Genomic DNA, 18831 nt, shown 5'->3' with positions numbered 1-18831 from the left:
AGTCAGTTTAAACTGTTATAATAATAAGCTGTTGCTGAAAAGGTCAGTCCTTGCCCCCTCTTTGTTTCTCCTCTGTGAGTGTGTGGTGGGGTGAGGTTGTTTCTAACTGAAAATTAATGTTATGATGTGGTGAGTAGGTAATCATAAATTGGGTTAGTGAGCTTGTCTGATTTGTATGATAAATCAAGAAAAGAGGCAAGGAACATAGCAAGAGAATCCAGGGTGGGGAGGAGAAAAACCAAGTTCTTTTCATAGCTTCAGTTCAACATGGAATTAAATGCTGGCTGACGTATTTCTTTGGTAGTATAGCTCCTGTGGAGCAAATGTAGGACTAGAACAGCAAGCCTTTGAAAATGGTTTTACAATGTAATAAATAGATAATAAAAAACAGTTTACAACTGTAAAATAGTGCCTGTTACCTATTTGAATATTAAATGAGCTAACCTTTTCTAACTCACCTTTTTCTTCCCCCAAAGCTGTGGACTCTGCAAGATCTTCTTCAATTAATGAGGATCAATCCAAACTCTAGTGTTTACAAATCACTGGTAAAGTTATTTGGATTTTGAAAATAAGCTCAGATTACTGTTGTGATGAAACAGACTAAGACATTTTTTTATTTCTTACAGACTTCTGGAACTCAGAAGGACAATAAAGGTACAAGATGTTTATACATAATACAGACAGTTTTGGTTTTATTAAGATGCAAGCAATAGAAATTCAAAAATTTCTAGTATTCGTTGGTATAGAATAATATGGACTCAACATGGAGTATGTTAGAATGATAAATATTGTATTTCAGGGTTATCCAACTCCTCTTTGTGCATGAGTTGTGTTAACATTCACCTACAAAATAACTAACTTAAAACTCAGAAATATGAAAAAAAGGTAATTGAGTATAAATATGCTCTTTAATCTTTTCATGCTAATTTGGCAAGATCAGATTTTGTTTTGTGTTTATTACTGACTGCATAAGCTTTCATAATGTACTTAAAAAACTAGTTAAAGATTAAACTGACTTTCCATTGTTTTATATAACAATTCTTATGTCTGCATGATTAAACATAATACTATTAAACAGGCTAAAGTAGCTTGATCTTCAGAAACCCCTGTTGCCTGATGACTTCATATTTGGAGTAGTAATGAGATGCACTCTCAAAAGTTTCACAAGGGCAGCTTGTGCAGAATGAGACTGGAATATGCTTATAATAAAAACCTTAAGAGTTTATTAGCACTGCTTATGACTTAAAAACTTGGCTCTTTCCATAAAGTGAGCAGGGTTTTTTTGTAAGTGATAGTGTTCAGTAATTTACAGGCTCAAAAATTTGGTATGAGCTCGGAACTAACTAATGCATTGGATCTTGATAGGTTTTCTTATGCGGATTTTAATCGGACTTACAGAACATCATTTAAGTAAGGAAACTCATGACATAGAAACTCAGACAAACTCAGTGCCTCCTTACAGAGAATCTCTTGGTAAGTGCTATCTCTGCAAGCAAGTCTCCCCAAATATTTTCATATTGCTAAGTGCTATGGATTTCTAAATTGTATGGCTGGTATTAATACATCACTTACTCAAATGCAACCTAAAGTAATAAGTAAATTTTATACGTATTGCTCGTATATTGATTTTCTAACCTTTCTTATAATAAGGCAAGGGTCCTGTTACTATTATTATTATTATTAATATTATTTTAACCAATCACATGTTTTCTGAGGCATTTAGCTAAGAGTTTTAACATCTTAGATGGACTGTAAATGTTATGTTCTGAAAAACGTAAGTGTAAAAGAGTGCCTTGCTTTTCTTTTGACAATAATATTTCAGTGACAGGCATAGGTTGGGAGTTGTTGTATTTAATAGGCATGCTGTTATTGATACAGAAAACCTTGAAAGCTGCATGCAAAAGAAAATCCTTGTCCATTCATTAAAAAGAGGATGAATGACTGTGTGATACCACAAATAGTGCTTAAACAGCTATGTGCCTCCTCTTAGGTACAAGTTGTCTCTCATAAAGCTGATTCATGGCATCTCTGCGCTGCCTCTGCTTTTGTATCACACAGGTCAGTCTATGACAGTGATACTTAGGTAAACCAAGTATCTCATTTAGGTAAACTAACTTCCTATGGAGATGGGTTCCTGCAGGAACTCTGGTAGGATAACTGAGGTGACTTTTAAAAATATGATGGATATGTTGCTTTTTTTATAGCTGAGAAGCTTCAGCTGATTGATGAACAGTTTGCAGACTCTTATCCCCAGCATCAGAAACATGAATCTTTAAGACTAAAACTTCATGAATATAGAAAAGAAATTGAGAAGCAGCTTCAAGCAGAAATGTGTCAAAAGGTATAACTCTGGTCATGGAATCTGAGGGACGCATTTATCAATTTTGACTTTTTACATTGCAAACTTAATACTGAAAGTAAATTGAAGTTAGAGTTATGTCAAACACAAAAGGCTGTTAATCTAGCATCAGTTGTTAATTTGATGCTATAGTATATGTTAATTTTACAGTTCTCTTTCTGTTAAATATGTGTGTTTTTCTTCATCAGCTTCTGTTTTGCTCTTTTGTATCTAAAGCTATTAGTTTTGTGTAAGATGTAAACATATGGAAACTATGTGAGATATGCAAATATCGTGTGCTGCCAAGATACTTTTATCACAGTAGTTTAATTTCATCAAACTCAAATTTTATTTCCCGAAAGGAGTTTTGGAGTGAAATTTAGAGTTCTCTGAGAAGGCATTGTCTTTATTGATTTCAAGGTGGCTCTACTTAATCCTCTCTTCTCCCTTTATGAATAAGCTGGAACATTTTAAAGAAGTTGAAATAGCAAAGATTAAAATGGAGGGGAAAATGCAGACCCAGAAGGAAATCTCTGAGCTACGTCATGAGTTGGAGAGGACACATCAAGCAAAGGCTGAAGCCTTGATTTCTCGTGAAAAGAATGCTATTGAGAGGCTTCAAAAACAACAAGAGGTAAAGTTCTAAGTATTTTTTTCTTCATATAGTAGAAAATTTTTCAGTGAGTTGATGAAACTTTTCTTTCTTTTCTTCAGATCTTACTTGGCTTATTACAGTAAACATTGAATTTATTTTTGTTCTCATGATTAGGGGAACATGTTTAGCAACAACAAAAATTAGTATGAGTAAATATTTAAATAGAGCTGGCTAGAAAAGGAACTGTTCTGTAGGCTAGGACTGAAGAATTTAAATGTGACAAATATTTCTTCACCTGTTTTGATGACTTGGCTGAATTCACATCACCAAGAGTTTTTTAACAGAATGTGGATATGACTTTCACTTTTCTGTTTCCAGAACCTAGTTTTTAGTTACAGTTTAAATTCTTTGAATTGCTAAGGACTCTAAACTAAATGGAATATATAGCTGTATGGTATGGTGTATCTTTAAGTTGAATATTATTAATAACCTCTGTCTTTACTGTAGCTTACATCTTACTTTGTTTCTTTGAAAACTTTTTGTGGTAATGAATTACTCTTTCAGGCTGTTAACTCTTAGTGTTTTGGAATAGTAGTAACTGTTACTGCAGCAAAATGTTATTTGTATGTAGTTCTAAATTGCTTCTCCCAGGCTCTGTTACCTTTAAGTTTTTGGAAGAAGAGATTACTTGCTGTTCTGTTGCCTCTTTGCCTAGCCATCTCCCTGCTCTCTGCAGTAGACTTTCCTGTTCAAATATTTTAGTCAGCCATAAATGCTGTCCACCTTTCTTCTGTGCTGTGGTACGGTTTTTTGGTTTGGTCTTTTTGTTTGTTTGTTTGCAATTGTTTATTTAATTATTTAATGGTTATGTCCTTAGAATCTTACAATAAAACCATCTATTTTATGCTACCAGTTTTCTTTTGTGGGCAGGAAATTAAGTAATTAAAAAAAAAAAAAAGAATGAGACCAGCATACCTGTCACAGTCTATGCATGGATATTTTGTTGCTCATGAGCTTCTGAACTTACTAAAAAGTATATGCTTCATTTACCTGGGGCCTCTCTTAACAGAGACCAGCAGCTCTACTGAGCTGAAATATATTTGTATTGAAGGAGAAGGTAATTTAACCCTTTACTAAGATAACTTTATGCACAGGAAATACGGCTTGATAACCTAATTTTTGCACTAGGAACAGCAGCAAAATCTTCAGCACCTTCAAGTGCATGGGTTGTACTTGAAGGTACAAGCACCATGACAATTTTATGACAACCCTGCAAAACTACTGTATATTAAAAAAAATCAGTTATTTGAATAGGTGTAGGCTGTGAGTTTTTAAAAACAAGCCATTTGAAAGAGAAGGGTTAACAGGTAGCCAATAGTGACTCTGTCTGAAACATTTTTACACAGAGTAAAATGGGAATAATAATAAAAATAATAATAATTTCTTGATATTATTATAAATTATAATTGTATAAATAATGTTTATTGGAGTAATACCAATTACTGAAGCAGATCCTTGAAACTTTGAATATTATAATAGTAGATACTGTATAAAGGGTGAAATAAAACTAGAGATATTGTTTTTTGATTCAGATAGAAGCAAAGGAAGTATACGCTCAGAGGCAAAGTCTGCTGAAAGATATTGAAGTCATAAGGACCAGAGAAGTGGAACTGAAGCAAAGAATTGAGGCATTCGAAATGTAAGTTGCTGAAGAGCATGTAGAATGCTAAATGTTGTTGTCCTTCATGTAGAAAACATTTCAAGCTGTTGCTGTTTCTGTGATGTTGAAATAGATTTTATATCCCATGAATTGTGTTTTGCATTTTGAGCAGTATTATGTACAGTCTGTCTCTATTAGCAGGGACACCCAATAGAAAAAGAAGTTTTGGGGTTTTTTATACTGCTCCTCATTCAAACTAAACAGTGCAGCATCATTTTGGAGGCAATGGGCCAGATATTTGTTTTGATATGCTTGAATTAAAAATAAAAAAAAAGCCAAAAAACCAACCAAATAACATAGTATGTAATCCTAACATTCAAAAGGCATGTAGATGATATTTTGCTTCTTTAGTCCTGGTTTGTTATGGGTTTTTAAAACTTGTCCTTAGTGAGATTAGTTTTCTTTGGTTAAAAAAATAAATTAAACCATATTTGGCCAGGTTCTCAATACTACTTTGTGTCATTACTTTGACATCTGCTTTTTATAGCAGAATCCAGGTGTTGGGTTGTTTTTTATTTTGTTTTTTACAAGCCAGCAGGGGGTGCTGATAGAATTGCATGTTCAGCCCTATCTTCTCTTTAGCCTTTCTTCTGAGGGAAACTGAGCAGAGATGAACCTGGGACAGCTGCATGTCTGATAGGTACTCGATTTCCAATAGGGCCATTTGGTTTGTCACATCTCGTTGTTCTTAATGAATTACAATAATAGATTCTGATCATGATTTTAAATTGCTGCAGTGTTCCAAGCAAGCACATTATCTTTTGATGTCTCAAAATGTTATTTTAAGTTTTTGCTTTATAACTGATCATTGTCTGTATACTTATGTATATTTCAGCACTCAGAAACTTCAAGAAGAGAAAAATAAAGCTCTTGATGATGCTCTGAGACGTCGGGAGGTTGCTGTGAAGAACATAGAGGAGACATATGACCAGAAGCTCAAGACAGAACTCTTAAAGTAAATTCTTTTTTTGTTTCTAATAGGACACATACTAATGCCTATGAAAACAAGAAATTCTATAAGTTTTCTTTTGAAAAATGTAACAAAGTGAGGATTTTGAAAATGTTTTTGTTTTAAACAGTTTGAATTAGTTTCATTTTTGCTTAGCTCTTTGCTAGTGAAACAAACTGTTCTCTCACATTCAGAAGACTTACCATAGCAAGTGATTATCTTTTGATTGTAGGTGATATTATTGTTGTAGTTTTAATTTTTTGTTGTTATCTGGGAGAGATATGATATAAATTACATGTTTAGACAAAAGGATATGAAGCAATATTAGTGTCTTCCTTTGACCACAATTATAAGAATGAGACTGACCATGGCATGGAGGAGAATTAGCATTAAAAAGATTTTATAGGTTTTCTGGAAAAAGGATGAGAGGCATACTAGCACATTATACAGATAAATTTGGATCTTAACTCTTCCCCATTTTTGGAGAAGAATTCTCTGGTATAGATCATATTCTTTTATACTGTCATCTACTTAAACATGGCATCAAAGAATTTGCTTAGAAATGCTTTTTGAAAGTGTCAGACATCATCAGTGACTGGATGTGAGGCATTGCAGTCGGTATATCCTGCTTCAACATGGGCAGGTGCTCATAGCATGTCATTACTCATGTATTCAGTGGCATGAGCTGGTCTTTAATTAGGCTAACATGTTATTTTTTATTGCAATGCAGTGAACAATAAGTATTATTTGTGCTAGTGTGCCTGTATTTAAATTACAGTGGAAAGATGTGAAGAGTACCTTTTGATAAGAATGATGCCCCAGCTGGAACTGAGTAGACTTGGGGGCTTTGTCAGTAACCACTGAAATGCAACTAATTCACCCACCTGCATGTTTTATTTTACCTAGTCCATAACAGCTATTTAAAATTATTACCTGTAAAATGCTTTTGGTTCATGAAGAGAAGCAAATCATTTTAAGAATTAATTGCTGCTTAGGTTATTTTACCAACAGACAAACTATTTTTTTAGATGTACTACAAATGCCCAGAAAGATAAAATCCACGTCCTTTTGAACTGAATCCTTGATGAAAAGTAGCAAAGAGCTACTCTTTATTTTATAGAAATAATGATGCTTGCTAGAAAATTAATATTTTTTTTGTTTCTATGGTAAACATTAAATGCCATAATTGGGAGAAGGATCTGAGTGGCATGGACCATTTCAGGAAATGTCAGAGGATAGATATAGTAATATCTATGTCCCAGTCATGCAAAATACCCATTTCTTAACTCCTGTAAATTCCAGTAAAATCAGATGGTAAAGTTGGATGACTGCTGAGCTGTGAGCAGTGGTGTGTCAGGGTGGTTCTTGGTGTCTAGCTGCTGGCTGATGATGAGCAGAGAACCCTTGGGACCAGTACTGGGATCCATACCATCCAACACCTTCATTCATGATCTGGATGTTGACACAGGGCATCCTCAGTAACTTGGAACATGAGGCTTAAATCAGGGGAATGGCTTCCATAACCAGTGGCAGAGCTTCATTTCAGGCAGACTTTGAGACACTTGAGGATTGTGTCAGCATAAGTCTTAAGAATTTAAACAAGGAGAACTGCAAAGTTCTGTGCTTGGAGCAGAATATCCCTGTTAAGCAGCATGAATGGGGAAAAGGAATTGACTGAGTAGCTACATTTCTGCAGAGGACTTGGAAGTTACAGTGCATGCCAGGATGACTCTGAGCTGGCAGCACACTCTGGGAAATCAGACAAATAGCATGATGGGTGACATTTGTAGCATCATGACTGACAGGCTGAGGGAAGTTACTGTCCCCTTCAGGTACTGGTGAGGGCTGTCCTAGGAATCCCATGGCCAGGTTCGGGCTCCCCAGTACATTAAAGTAACAAAGGAACTGTAGCCCCAAGTAAAAATCTGTCAAGATAATTGTTGGGACTGTCAGACATGACCTCTAAGTTCATCTGGTGAGGTGCATAAGTTATGGCTTGGGAAGATCAGCTTAGACATGGGGAAAAAATAAATTACTGGGAGGTTAGAGCATTACTGGCACAGGTGGTCCAGGAAGGTGGTGGAATATACATCCTTTGAGTTTTTCAAGAGTTAGCTAAGGCCACATCTGACCTGATCTAGATTTGGTGGCAGTCTTGCTTTTGGAGTAGGTCGATGAATTGAGGTGATTAGGAGGTCTCTTGCCAACTGTTTCAGTGGTTCTGTAATAACTAATTTTGTCAATGAGTAATTGACTGTAGTTTAGCTAGGAAAGACTGGAATTTACATAAAACGTGCTCACACACATACTTTGGGAATACATAATTCTTTTTACTCCTAGATACCAGCTTGAATTAAAAGAAGAATATGTAGCCAGAGCAAATAAAGTTACTGAAGATGAGAAAAAAAATAAAGGTAACAATCTCTCTGAGATTAATAAAGTATCTCTTTATTTCTAGGTCTTGTACTAACAGGTATCAAAACATTGTTACTAAACATGCTGGTGTTTAGCAACAGTGGTATAAGTGAAAGAAAAGCCATCCAAATAGATTTTGAAAGCATGTAGCAGTATTCTGTGACACAGCAGCAACTCCTTGTTGTTAAGAATGCAGTGGAAACTGTGAGCTGCTGCATCATACAGAGGTTGCAAAGCATTTTGCTTTTTCAGTTTCCTATCTCCTTCCAAAGTCCTACTACCTCATTCATTCTCTTATTGAATTCTAGTACAGTTTGGTACCTTACCCTTGAATGGTTGCCAGTTTCTAAGTTTATTAAGCATAGCAATATGGTTAACTGGATCTTGAGGAAGGGTGCTGGGACACATAACATATCTAGACTCCTAAGTTAGGGACATGTGAAAGTGACAATATATCATGTGCATATGAATGCAATTTGTTAAATTTTAAGGGACTATGTTGTGTGTGTGTGTATATGTATATAAATACACACACAACATGTGTGTGTACATACAGTGTGATTTAATTAATTTGGAAGGAGTGTGTATGACAGTGATTTTTACGTCTTGAATTAAATTCAGTATTGGGCTTAGTGCTTACGCTGGGTTTTGCTGATACATTTTTTTTATTGTGACACTCTACTAATTTTAATTCAGCATTTGTAATCTTCCCTGCAGAGAAAGCTATGCTTTTGCATGAGGAAGCCATGGCTGTTAATTCAAAAAAGGAGGAACTCAAGCAAGCTATATCACGCACAAAAGAGCTTGAGGTAATTGAAACATGAATTTGAAGAAGCTGTATTCTAATTAGTGTATTTGAGGTTAAATTGAAAAAGAATCTGAAACAAAAATAATTGTGAAGTAGCACAGCAGTTCATAATCTTCTAAACTGTTCTTTATCTGCAGCTGGAACTGGAGTCGGTGAAGGCCCAGGTTCTTTTGGTAAATAAACAGAACCAGTTGTTGACAGAAAAACTGAAAGAAGTATCAGACTATGCTTTGCTAAAGGAGGAGAAATTGGAGCTCCAAGTGCAGAATAAGCTACTTAGGCAACAGCTGGATGAAACTCGCAGTGAGGACCAGCATCTTCGAGACAGTCAGTGTGAATGATTTAGTAATTTTCTTGTTGACATTTTCCTACAAGTATTGTTTTAGAAATACATTTTCGTTGCAATACAGTCTTTATGTTTACTAGTAGTTTGCACTAAACCCTAACTAATGTTTGTGTAAAATAAAACAGTCCTTGACATAATAGGTTTATTTCTTTTAATATGTCTCCATAGTAGAAATTCTGAATTAAGTGGTAGCTGTAATATGAAGAATATCTTTTGCACTCTTTGAAAAAAAGAAATGCAGTATTTCTAACCATAGCATCAGTATGGTTAATAATCATAAAAGGACAACACATTATTGTTTTAAACTGCTTTCCTGCTTTTATAACTATAGTTATAAAGTGCCATCGATTTTTAATGTGTGTTTGAGATTTCAGGAGAGTAGAGGTGTACACCCAGTTATGTAAGGTAGGGATTTTTTTTTTTTCTTCCAGACCAGGACTATCTGGGTCTAATTCTTAAGTGATGAGCCAATGAAAATGTCTGTCCTTTTTCTAAATGGAAGAAAAAAATTCCCTAAATACTTTATAAAAACAAGGCCTTGTTGTGTTCCTAAAAAACAATGAGCTTTACATTTTGAAGGGCTGTCATGTAGAAAAGTGCACACTTGTTATTTGACAGCTAAGTGTCTAATATTTCTCTTTCTGAGTAGAACTCTCTCAGCCATCAGCAGAGCACCTGGCCTGCCAAATGGAGCTGAAGAGAGTGGAACATTCTAGAAAGCTGGCACTGGATGAATTTGAAAGTCATAGGCAGATTTTGGAAAAGCAGCTACAAAGTGAGGTAAATTTTTCTTTCTAGATAATTTGAATCCTTTCCTCTTCCTGTCATCTGGTTCACATTTAACTATGTAGTTACAGGGGTTGTCTTTTCAATTATGCTTTTTTTGTTTCTTTTGTCTCCTTTAGGTTGAGCATTGTGCCCAGTTAAAGACCCAACTGTTGAATTCTGAAGCTGCTGTTAAGAAGTTAAGTGTGCAGGTTGAAGAACTAAAACTGCAAGTGCAACAATCACAGGCAGGTTTGTATCTTAAACCACAGTAGTACTTTATGAAATTCACTAACCTCACCAGTGTAAGAATTTCCAGAAGCTTAAAAAAAAATAAAGTTCCATATAACTAATATACCACCAGTGAGTAGATTTCAAATTTAAAATAAAAATCTGTTTAAAATAAAAATCTATTTAAATTCTGTTTATAAAAGCAGACTGATTGCAGCTGTTCTTCCATTCAGAGAACAAACAGAAGAAAGGGGAAACATTCCCCCCTGAATACTCGTGCGTTTTTATTGTCCAGTTTTCCTCAAGATAAATAATGTTTGGTGATAACATCTCTGTTTCTCAGGAGGCAATTTCTGTTTTAATGCATTTTGATTCCTTAATTTTCATAATAAGAATAATCGATTTGAAATTGTCTTGCCTAGTTCACAGATTTAAATTTAACTTTTAAACAGTTGTTGTCAAGGCTAATAACTCGGGCTCTTCCAATGGGCATTAGAATGACAGAGGGACTTGTGTAAAGCAATTCAGTCTGCTGAAACATAGTTCTAAAGATGCCTATCTGTCAAATTGCTGTTATCAAATATGATAAATAAAGGTGTTGGGATTAAATTCTGCAATGATTATGCATTACATGAAGTATGTTTTGCACCAGTGGAATTGAAAGTCTGTTAGTGTTAAAACAGCAAATAAATTTTTTAGTGAAATGACTAGAGGTACTACGTGGACTTTTTATTTTGAATCAGAGTTAAGGATGTCATTGAAGAATCACTTATGCAGAATACAAGCAGAGTTGTAATTATGCTGAGAAAAATCAATAGACCCTATATAAACCCTATAGATTGTTTTTACAGGCTTGCTGAAGCATGCAAGTGCAAGCCAAGAAGCAGACAGCCCCAAAACATTAAATTTTACCAACAATTTTGGAGTACTTTTTTTTTAAAAAGCAACATTGTTTATGTGCTATGTTTTTTTTCTCCAAATTTCTTTTTTGATCTAAGTAGAAGGAAAGTACTAAGACTTGTGGCCTACCTTCAGCAGAATGATTGGATATACAGGGTCCAAAGTGGTGATGTTGTCTGGGTTTTTTTATTTATTTAAGCATAATTTAAGAAATAACATTGTAGAGTGCATACTTGATGTAGTTTTATGCAGGAGAATTTTAATATAAAGCAAGTTGATGTCAGTGATAATTTGCAGCTATGCAGCTACATTAAAAATACATTTAAAGCAGTCTATTACATTGCTAAAATCTAAGCCAATTCCAATTTAAATTAATTTTGATCAAACTGGAATTTAAATGCTGTGTTTTAATGTTTCTGTTTCATTATGGGTGTCCCTCTCTCACTGTCACTCATTTTCTCTTGCTATCATTTAGCTCTGGAAAATGAAGTGTATCGGAATCCAAAGCCTTCGCTTGTCAATCGCTCTGTCCTTGACTTCACTGGTGACACAGTGGTGCCTCATGATGTTTATGTGGATGGCACATTCCTGAAGAATCAGGCTATGACTGATGTGCTGAAGGTAAATGCCATGCCAAGAGTTGGCTATCAGGACCAGCTACAGCCACGCAGTGCTTCTCCAGATCCTGACATTGCACAAACCTGGGCTAGGATAAGAGAACTGGAAAGAGAGGCAGAGTATTTGGAGGAAGCCTACAGGAATTGCCATCACAGAATCATGCAGGGTTCTGCTGCAAGCAGAACACCAAGGATTACGCAGTCCCCTTTACTTCTACAGTGTGCTGTTACTGGGCACCCTTTGTCTGCTCAGCATGAACCTCTAGAGGATGGTCCTAGCTCCCAGAATTCCCCCCTGAGCAGCCCAAGAGGTGAAGAATACATCAGAAGAACTGAGCAAGTTGATGACATGAAAGACCCCTTAACCCCACCACACAGAAGAACATCTTCCTCAAGACGCCTTTCTTCTACTCCCATCTCCAAACTGGAAAGAGATTGCAGGAACAAGAAAATTTCAGATGGTAAGTCACAGCTGTTAATGTGGTGTTTTAGGGCTCTTCTTGGGCTATGGGAAGAGGAAGGCTTAGCAGTGATAGTCTTTCCACTCATTTTTGTTATTTGCCAAGAGTCAGGAGAAGACAGGAAAAAAAATGCAGTTTCATTCCAGTGCTATTAGACATTGGAATAGGCTGCCTAAGGAGGTGGTGGGGTCACCATCCCTGGAGGTATTAAAAAAACACATAGACATGGCACTTCAGGACATGTTCTAGTGGGCATGGCAGTTTTTGTCTGGATTGATATTTGGACTCTGTGATTTTAGAGGTCATTTTCAACTGTGATGGTTCTGTGATTCAACCATAATTACTTTTCAACTTTATTGTAATTTCCTAGTTTTAACAACTTTCCCTCTGTATTCCTATCTTTTCATTTATTTGGATGGAGCCTTGAGCAACCTGGTCTAGTGCAAGGTGTCCCTGCCCATACAGGGGGGTTGGAAGTATATGATCTTTAAGGTCCCTTCCAACCTTAGCCATTCTGTGATTCTGTGTTTTAGCTACTGTAGCTATAGCATGCATCAGAAGACTGCTTTGTCTTGCTTCTGTTAAATTAGGTTTCCTAATCTGAAAGGTCCAGATTTGCTTTTGTTTGTTCTTTTTGCTGTGACATCTTTCTCAAATATTCCTGAGCAGTTGTGAGAGGGAGGAAATTAGTGTTTGGAAAATGATAGGAAAATTGTAATTTGCTATTAATTTCACAGTATCTAATAATTACGTAGTAGAGGTTGTTTTTTATAACGGGGCATTACTCAGAAAAGCCAGCAAAAGGGAAAAGAAATAATTTTAAAAAAATATGTTGGTTTAATTCTGTAGTATATCTGCATCCTAAGTCTTGCAGTTCTTGTCACCCTAGCTGAAAGTAGATTTAATAGGATGCAAAAATAAATAGTAACAAAACCAAAAAAGATAATGATCAGCTTCTGTGTGAAGCAAGGTTAAAATAAGAAGGGCAACTTAGTCTAGATAATAGATTGCTGAGGTGGGCTGTGGGAAATCTGGAAAACAATGAATGATGTGGAGAAAGTGGAAAGGGATTGATTAGTCACTGCTTCACAGCCCCCATAATTCTGTAAAATAGAAAGGAGAGTGAGGGATATACTATGGCATACCATGAGTAAATTGTGGAATTTATTGCTTCTGTGGCAACAGGCACAGATGAAGGAATAAGACTTCCCTGCCAGGAGGGCCCAAGTATTGACTGGGGAAAGGTGGGGGCGAATGTTGCCAGAAGTAAGATATAAGAATTCTCCTTCTTGAATATTAGTTTAGTGCTGTTTGGTAATAGACACTGTTAGAAACATTCTACAAACAGCCTGATCTAATGTGTGTCTCTCTCTTTTTCTGCATGTAGTATGTCATGCTCTGTTACTGAAAACATATTGAAAAACTTTAACTTCCAAAGCAGTCTTCCAAGGCTTAACTTTTCTCTTCACTGGGGTATAAACTGCTTCCAGACTACTCATTTAAAACTGCACATTTACAGAATCTTTCATAGAAGTAGTTGGGTTGGGGTTTTTTTGTCAGCTTAGGAAATGTCAAAATTTAAGTTGTGTGCATAACCTAACAATCCTTCTCATCTTTGTGCCTGTCAGAGGCTTGTGACATGATGGCTGATCTAATTTTCCCATTGGATCAGTTCTGTGCTTAATGCACAAGAGTGACTTGTTCTGGAGAGGGATGAGAATTGAATAACAAAGGAGGGCATTGCCTGACTTATGTGTTACAGAAATTGAATGGTATGTAGTGTAGAACAGCAGATTGCAGCCAGATGCTATGTTCTGAGCGTGAACTGATGCAGTACTTGCCATTGTCCCAGTAAGAGCTGTAGCTTCAGTGGTAATGTGGTATGGAGTGATTTAGCTGCTTCCCCCACTGATATGTCAGCTCTGTTTCAAGAGTCTCCTGGGAAGTAATATTTCTATACTGGTATATATGTCATCCCTCGTGCTAGAGATGGCTGAAGCACCGGATGTATTTTTGCTAGAAAAATATAAGTCATTCAGGAAGATTTGATGGAGCTTTCAGTGCCGGTGAAGATGCCACTCTGAACAGGTCAGAATAAATTTTAAGAGGTAAAAGATACCATGCACATGAGCCTGGGATTGGATTTTCCTTTAAGTGAGGTGTACCACAGTCAACCCATGTAAGGACAAACTGTAGCTCAGTTGTCAGCACCAGTCTTCAAAGGGTGGAAGGAAGAAATGTGTCCTCATGTCAAATACTTGCAATTGACAGACCTGGCAGCTGTTTCGCAACATCGTCTGCCAGTAGAAGGGTGTCATGGCTGGGCTGGCAATTAACTGAATGACAGATGCTCTCTATTAATCCCCCTTCCCTCCCTGATAAAGAAAGAAGAGAGAATAAGGGAAAGAGACTTATGGGTTGGAAGATAAACTACACAGCTTTAGTGAAACAGTAATGATAAATAGGAAAAATTATTAAATATATACAAATATATAGAAAAACAATACCATGTTCCTCAGTAATGCTCACATCACTCATAGGGTTGCAGGGCAGCCCTGGGAAAGTCTAGGCTGGACTCCTCGAGTCAGCAGCAGTCGGGAGCTGGAGGCAGGAACACACAGACATGGGCTGGCATGGATCAGAACCACAGGCAGATGCTGAAGCAAACAGGGACAGGCAAAAAAAGGGCGAAGGCAAAAAGCTAAAGGAAGGAAGAAATGGTTTGACCCTTGTGATCCCTCAAATTTATACTGAGTATGATGTGTACGGGATGGAATACTCTGTTTAGTCAATTTTGGTAATTTATCTTGTCTGCTCCTCCCTTTGCTCCTTTTCTCTTTCTGGAGCTCCTTTTCTCTTTTCTGGTTTAGCACGCCAGTCTCTGGCTGTAACTATAAACATTGAGCATTATCAGTCCTAGAAGCAGACACTGACTGAGAAACTTGCTGTTAATTTCAGCAAGTGCAGCTACTTAGAAGAGACTTAGATGAAAGCAAAATTACAAGACAGAAAGTTAGCTCTGTCCTGGCCCAACCAGGACAAAGGGTTACTGATTTTCCCTGTTTCTTGAAATTATCTCATGTATTTTACTTCCCCTTTCCAAGTCCATGAGTGTTGGACATCCTTTAGGCTTTATCTTTCTGCTGGGAAGGAGTAAGCCTGTTTCTTTGAGAGTAACTAAAAGTAGGAAAGGGCCCTTTTCTGATTTCATGCTGTCCCCAGTCTCTGGGCAGAAACGTAGATCAGGAAATAGTTAATGAGAAAAAAAAATGTGGATTGCCATCTCACCCATGCTCCCTATTACTTGATCAATACTTTTCATCTTGATCATTGCTTTACCAATCTTCATACATTCCAATGAGAGAGAGAGGTTGGTGAGTCTTCATACTTTTCATATTGTGAGCTAAAGACCTCAACTATTCATCTTTTAGTAGAACGTTAGTAAATGATAATTTTTAGATAATTTTTAGATGAGATTAGATTTAGATCTAGATTAGATCTAGATAATTTTTAAATAGTAGTAGGCTGTAGTAAACTACCTCTTGAGATATCTGGTGTGATATCTGTGTCTTTTACTGTAGTATGTGTTATGCCAAGGAAGTCCATGTGGTAAGTACTACTTGGTGTCTGATCCATTTGTTCTCCATGAGAATATTTAACATGTCATTTTCATAGAATCATAGCATGGTTTGGGTTAAGCTCATGTAGTTCCAACCCCCATGCTTGGGCAGGGACACCTCCCACCAGACCAGGTTGCTCATGGCCCCATCCAACCTGGCCTTGAACACTGCCATTGAGGGGGCAGCCACAACTTCCTTGGGCAACCTGTTCCAGCATCTCACCACCTTCACAGGAAAGAATATTTTCTTCATGTCTAATCTAAGTCTCTCCTCTTGAAGTTGTAAACCATTTTTCCTTGTCCTCTCGCTACACACCTGTGCAAAAAACCCTACCCTGGCTTTCTTGTAGGCCCCCTTCATTTATTAGTAAGTCACTATAATAAGGTCACCTGGGAGCCTTCTCTTTTCCTGGTTGAACAACCCCAACTTTTTCATCCTGTCTTCATAGAGGAGGTGCTCCAACCCTGATCACTATAGTGTCTCTCCTCTGGACATGTTCCAGGACCTCTGTGTCCTTATGCTGGGGACTCCAGAACAGGACACAGTGCTCTGGGTGGGGTCTCACAAGAGCAGAATTAAAAGTTTTACAAAAGATTGGATTTGGGTGGGCTAAGAGTTCCCTCCAGGAATAGGTACTGCTGATACAGGAGTACAAAATAACTGCTGGGTCCTGTAGTGTTCGTGTACAGCTTCCTTGACAGTGGTTGTCTGTGTTGCATGGGGATATAGGGACAGTCTGGAGATAAAAACCTGTTGGTCTGAATCGTGCTGATTTTTGCTGTGTGATGTGCTTCATGAACAGGGTACGTTGTTATACAGCCACCTGAGAGAACTTCAGGTATGGAAGTACTAATAATGGCTTTTCCTCTATTTCTTTAGCCAAATTAGCACTGGCTACAGTAAAAGTTATTTGATCAAAGAGAAACAACAGTACCGGCTTATTGACTGAATACGGTGTCTTATTTTAAAAATAATAATTCATAGAGTAGTAACGAAAGACCTGTGCAACTATATGGAAAAGTAAACTCAAAATTGCAAAGCAAAATTTAAGCAAAGTGCTGGACTTTGCAAGTTTCATTAAAGGGCTTTTTAATGCAGGAGTTTTGTTCTTCATCTTGGTTTCCTAGGAAACTCAAAATTTCTTTAGTCATACAGAGACGACTGTGTTTTTTCTTTCCTGATAATTTTACAGCTATTAATAAGAGGATAAAATCTTCAAAGATTTTGTTCTTTCTTTCAGCACCCATTTTAACAAAACTGTAGAAAACAAAACCTCCAGGTTAACTTTCCTAGTGAAGAATGGCCTTTGGGTGACCTCAAGCATTATCTTTTTCTGGCTACTAAGCACATCCCTAGCTTGAAAGCTGAGTCTGTAACTACTTTCTCTAATGCCCAGCATGGGAGACATTATTTGGTGTTTGGCAGTGGGGGCTGCAGTTTCTGTGGAATGATAATCACAGGCTTTGTGAGGAGTAAGTTTATGATGGAGAAGAGTCTTGAAGAGAAGAATTGCCATACAGGAGGGGTAAAAAAGAAACAAGGGAAGAAAGAATTTTGATGCTGGTTGTTGTATAGTGATGCCTGCACAGTCCAGTTATGCATGTGTTATAAAATCAGCCTTGTCTAAGAAGTGGTAGGACAAATAACTGACTAATGCAAATTGTGGGGTTTTATCCACAGACATCAATGGCCCATATCTTGCCTCTTCACAGCAGAGTGTTGATCAGGTGCTTTCTCCTATTTCAAAGCCACATCGACTTTCATCTTCTGACTCTGTTCCTTCCTCACCATCCAGTTGTGGCCAGAAAATCAGGTAATATGGTTTACAAAGCAATATTTGCTTACGAAGTTGTTTTTTAAAGAAACGTTTATTTAATTGTTCATGTTGAGAGCTGCTTTTACAGTTCAGAAAGCTGTTGATTTTGTAATTCTTCAGTAGCATGCCTCAAGGGGAATGCTACTAAAGTTCTAAAAACACCAAACATCCACACCCTCAAATCCAAATATCTTTTGCAAATATGAATTTGACTTTTTGACTTTTGATAAATGTGTGCTTCCTTACAGTGCAAAGTTAGGTGCAGTGAAATACTTAAACCTCAGGTGCATTGGAAAGTTCAGAAGAACGCAGTGTTTTTCAAAAAGATGAAACAAACCAAAACCCAAAAAGCTCTTATTTATTAAGTGTTTTGTAAACTCATTTCACTGGTGTAGTTGTGCAACAATGAAAGCTTATTCCAAAGATTCCCTCTGCTGAGAAGAAACAGTAATCATAGCACTAACTCCAAAGTCTAAAAAATCCACTGCCATGGAAAAGTGCTAATAAACACACTAAAAAGCCTGGAGAGGCAAAGTATAAGGCATCCTAAGTGCATGTTAGTTTCATGCAGATATAGCAAATGGATACATACCATCACTGAAACTTTGCTTGAATCATGCTGTTTAGAGGTATTTGTTCCTCTGTCTTTAAAACACATAGGGACTCTTCTCAGGACTTGACATTTGTGCTACTTCAACCAAAGTAGGTGTTGCTTTGTTACCATGTCTGGCTTTGAAGAGAGAAGGTGGTTCATTTGGTGTGCATTGTGTCAGCATTAAGGCACACATGACAATACAAGTCATATGAAGTTTAGTCAGGTTTAAGTCAGGTTTCATTAGGCCAGGCTGATTTACTGTGTTGGTTTTCAGGCTGTAGTAGGTATCTCCTGAGATATAGCTCTCAATATGACAATGAACTTCTGCTTTTCCCCTTCTCTGCTTTTCTACTTTTCATTTGTCAGTGTTCTGATGAATGCTTTTGAAAGCACTAGATGATGTTACTTTAAAGCAAGGTGTGTTTGGGATACTCATATTTCAAGGGAGCTGCAAATTCTGCAGCACCTGAAATCTATTGTGTCAGAGTAGACTTTCTCATTGATTGTATTTCCTTACATATTAGAGCACTTTGAGACAGCTGAATGAAAGGTTTGTTGTTAATAAATAAATAAATATTCTGTTAATCGCCAGTCTCAGAAAATATGTTTCCTAAAAGCTTCCTAAAAATTTAAAATCCATTCCTAAAATGGATTT

General features: G+C 36.8%; 1 protein-coding gene across 1 annotated transcript in view; it reads left to right on the top strand.

The window, feature by feature from the left end:
* Nucleotides 1–18831, top strand: part of OFD1 (OFD1 centriole and centriolar satellite protein) — a 32619-nt gene that overhangs the window by 2680 nt on the left and 11108 nt on the right. The window contains exons 4-17 of the mRNA XM_030449666.1: nucleotides 477–545; nucleotides 627–654; nucleotides 1366–1473; nucleotides 2205–2341; nucleotides 2799–2972; nucleotides 4526–4632; nucleotides 5489–5608; nucleotides 7943–8016; nucleotides 8735–8826; nucleotides 8963–9152; nucleotides 9821–9951; nucleotides 10077–10188; nucleotides 11543–12145; nucleotides 17446–17578. Coding sequence (XP_030305526.1) covers nucleotides 477–545; nucleotides 627–654; nucleotides 1366–1473; nucleotides 2205–2341; nucleotides 2799–2972; nucleotides 4526–4632; nucleotides 5489–5608; nucleotides 7943–8016; nucleotides 8735–8826; nucleotides 8963–9152; nucleotides 9821–9951; nucleotides 10077–10188; nucleotides 11543–12145; nucleotides 17446–17578 — 2078 coding nt within the window. The remainder of the gene's footprint in view (nucleotides 1–476; nucleotides 546–626; nucleotides 655–1365; nucleotides 1474–2204; nucleotides 2342–2798; nucleotides 2973–4525; nucleotides 4633–5488; nucleotides 5609–7942; nucleotides 8017–8734; nucleotides 8827–8962; nucleotides 9153–9820; nucleotides 9952–10076; nucleotides 10189–11542; nucleotides 12146–17445; nucleotides 17579–18831) is intronic.

This window comes from Calypte anna, chromosome 1, assembly GCF_003957555.1.
Source record: "Calypte anna isolate BGI_N300 chromosome 1, bCalAnn1_v1.p, whole genome shotgun sequence".
NCBI classification, from domain to species: domain Eukaryota; kingdom Metazoa; phylum Chordata; class Aves; order Apodiformes; family Trochilidae; genus Calypte; species Calypte anna.
The sequence above is the reverse complement of the archived record's forward strand: the minus strand, read 5'-3'. Positions and strand labels throughout refer to the sequence as shown.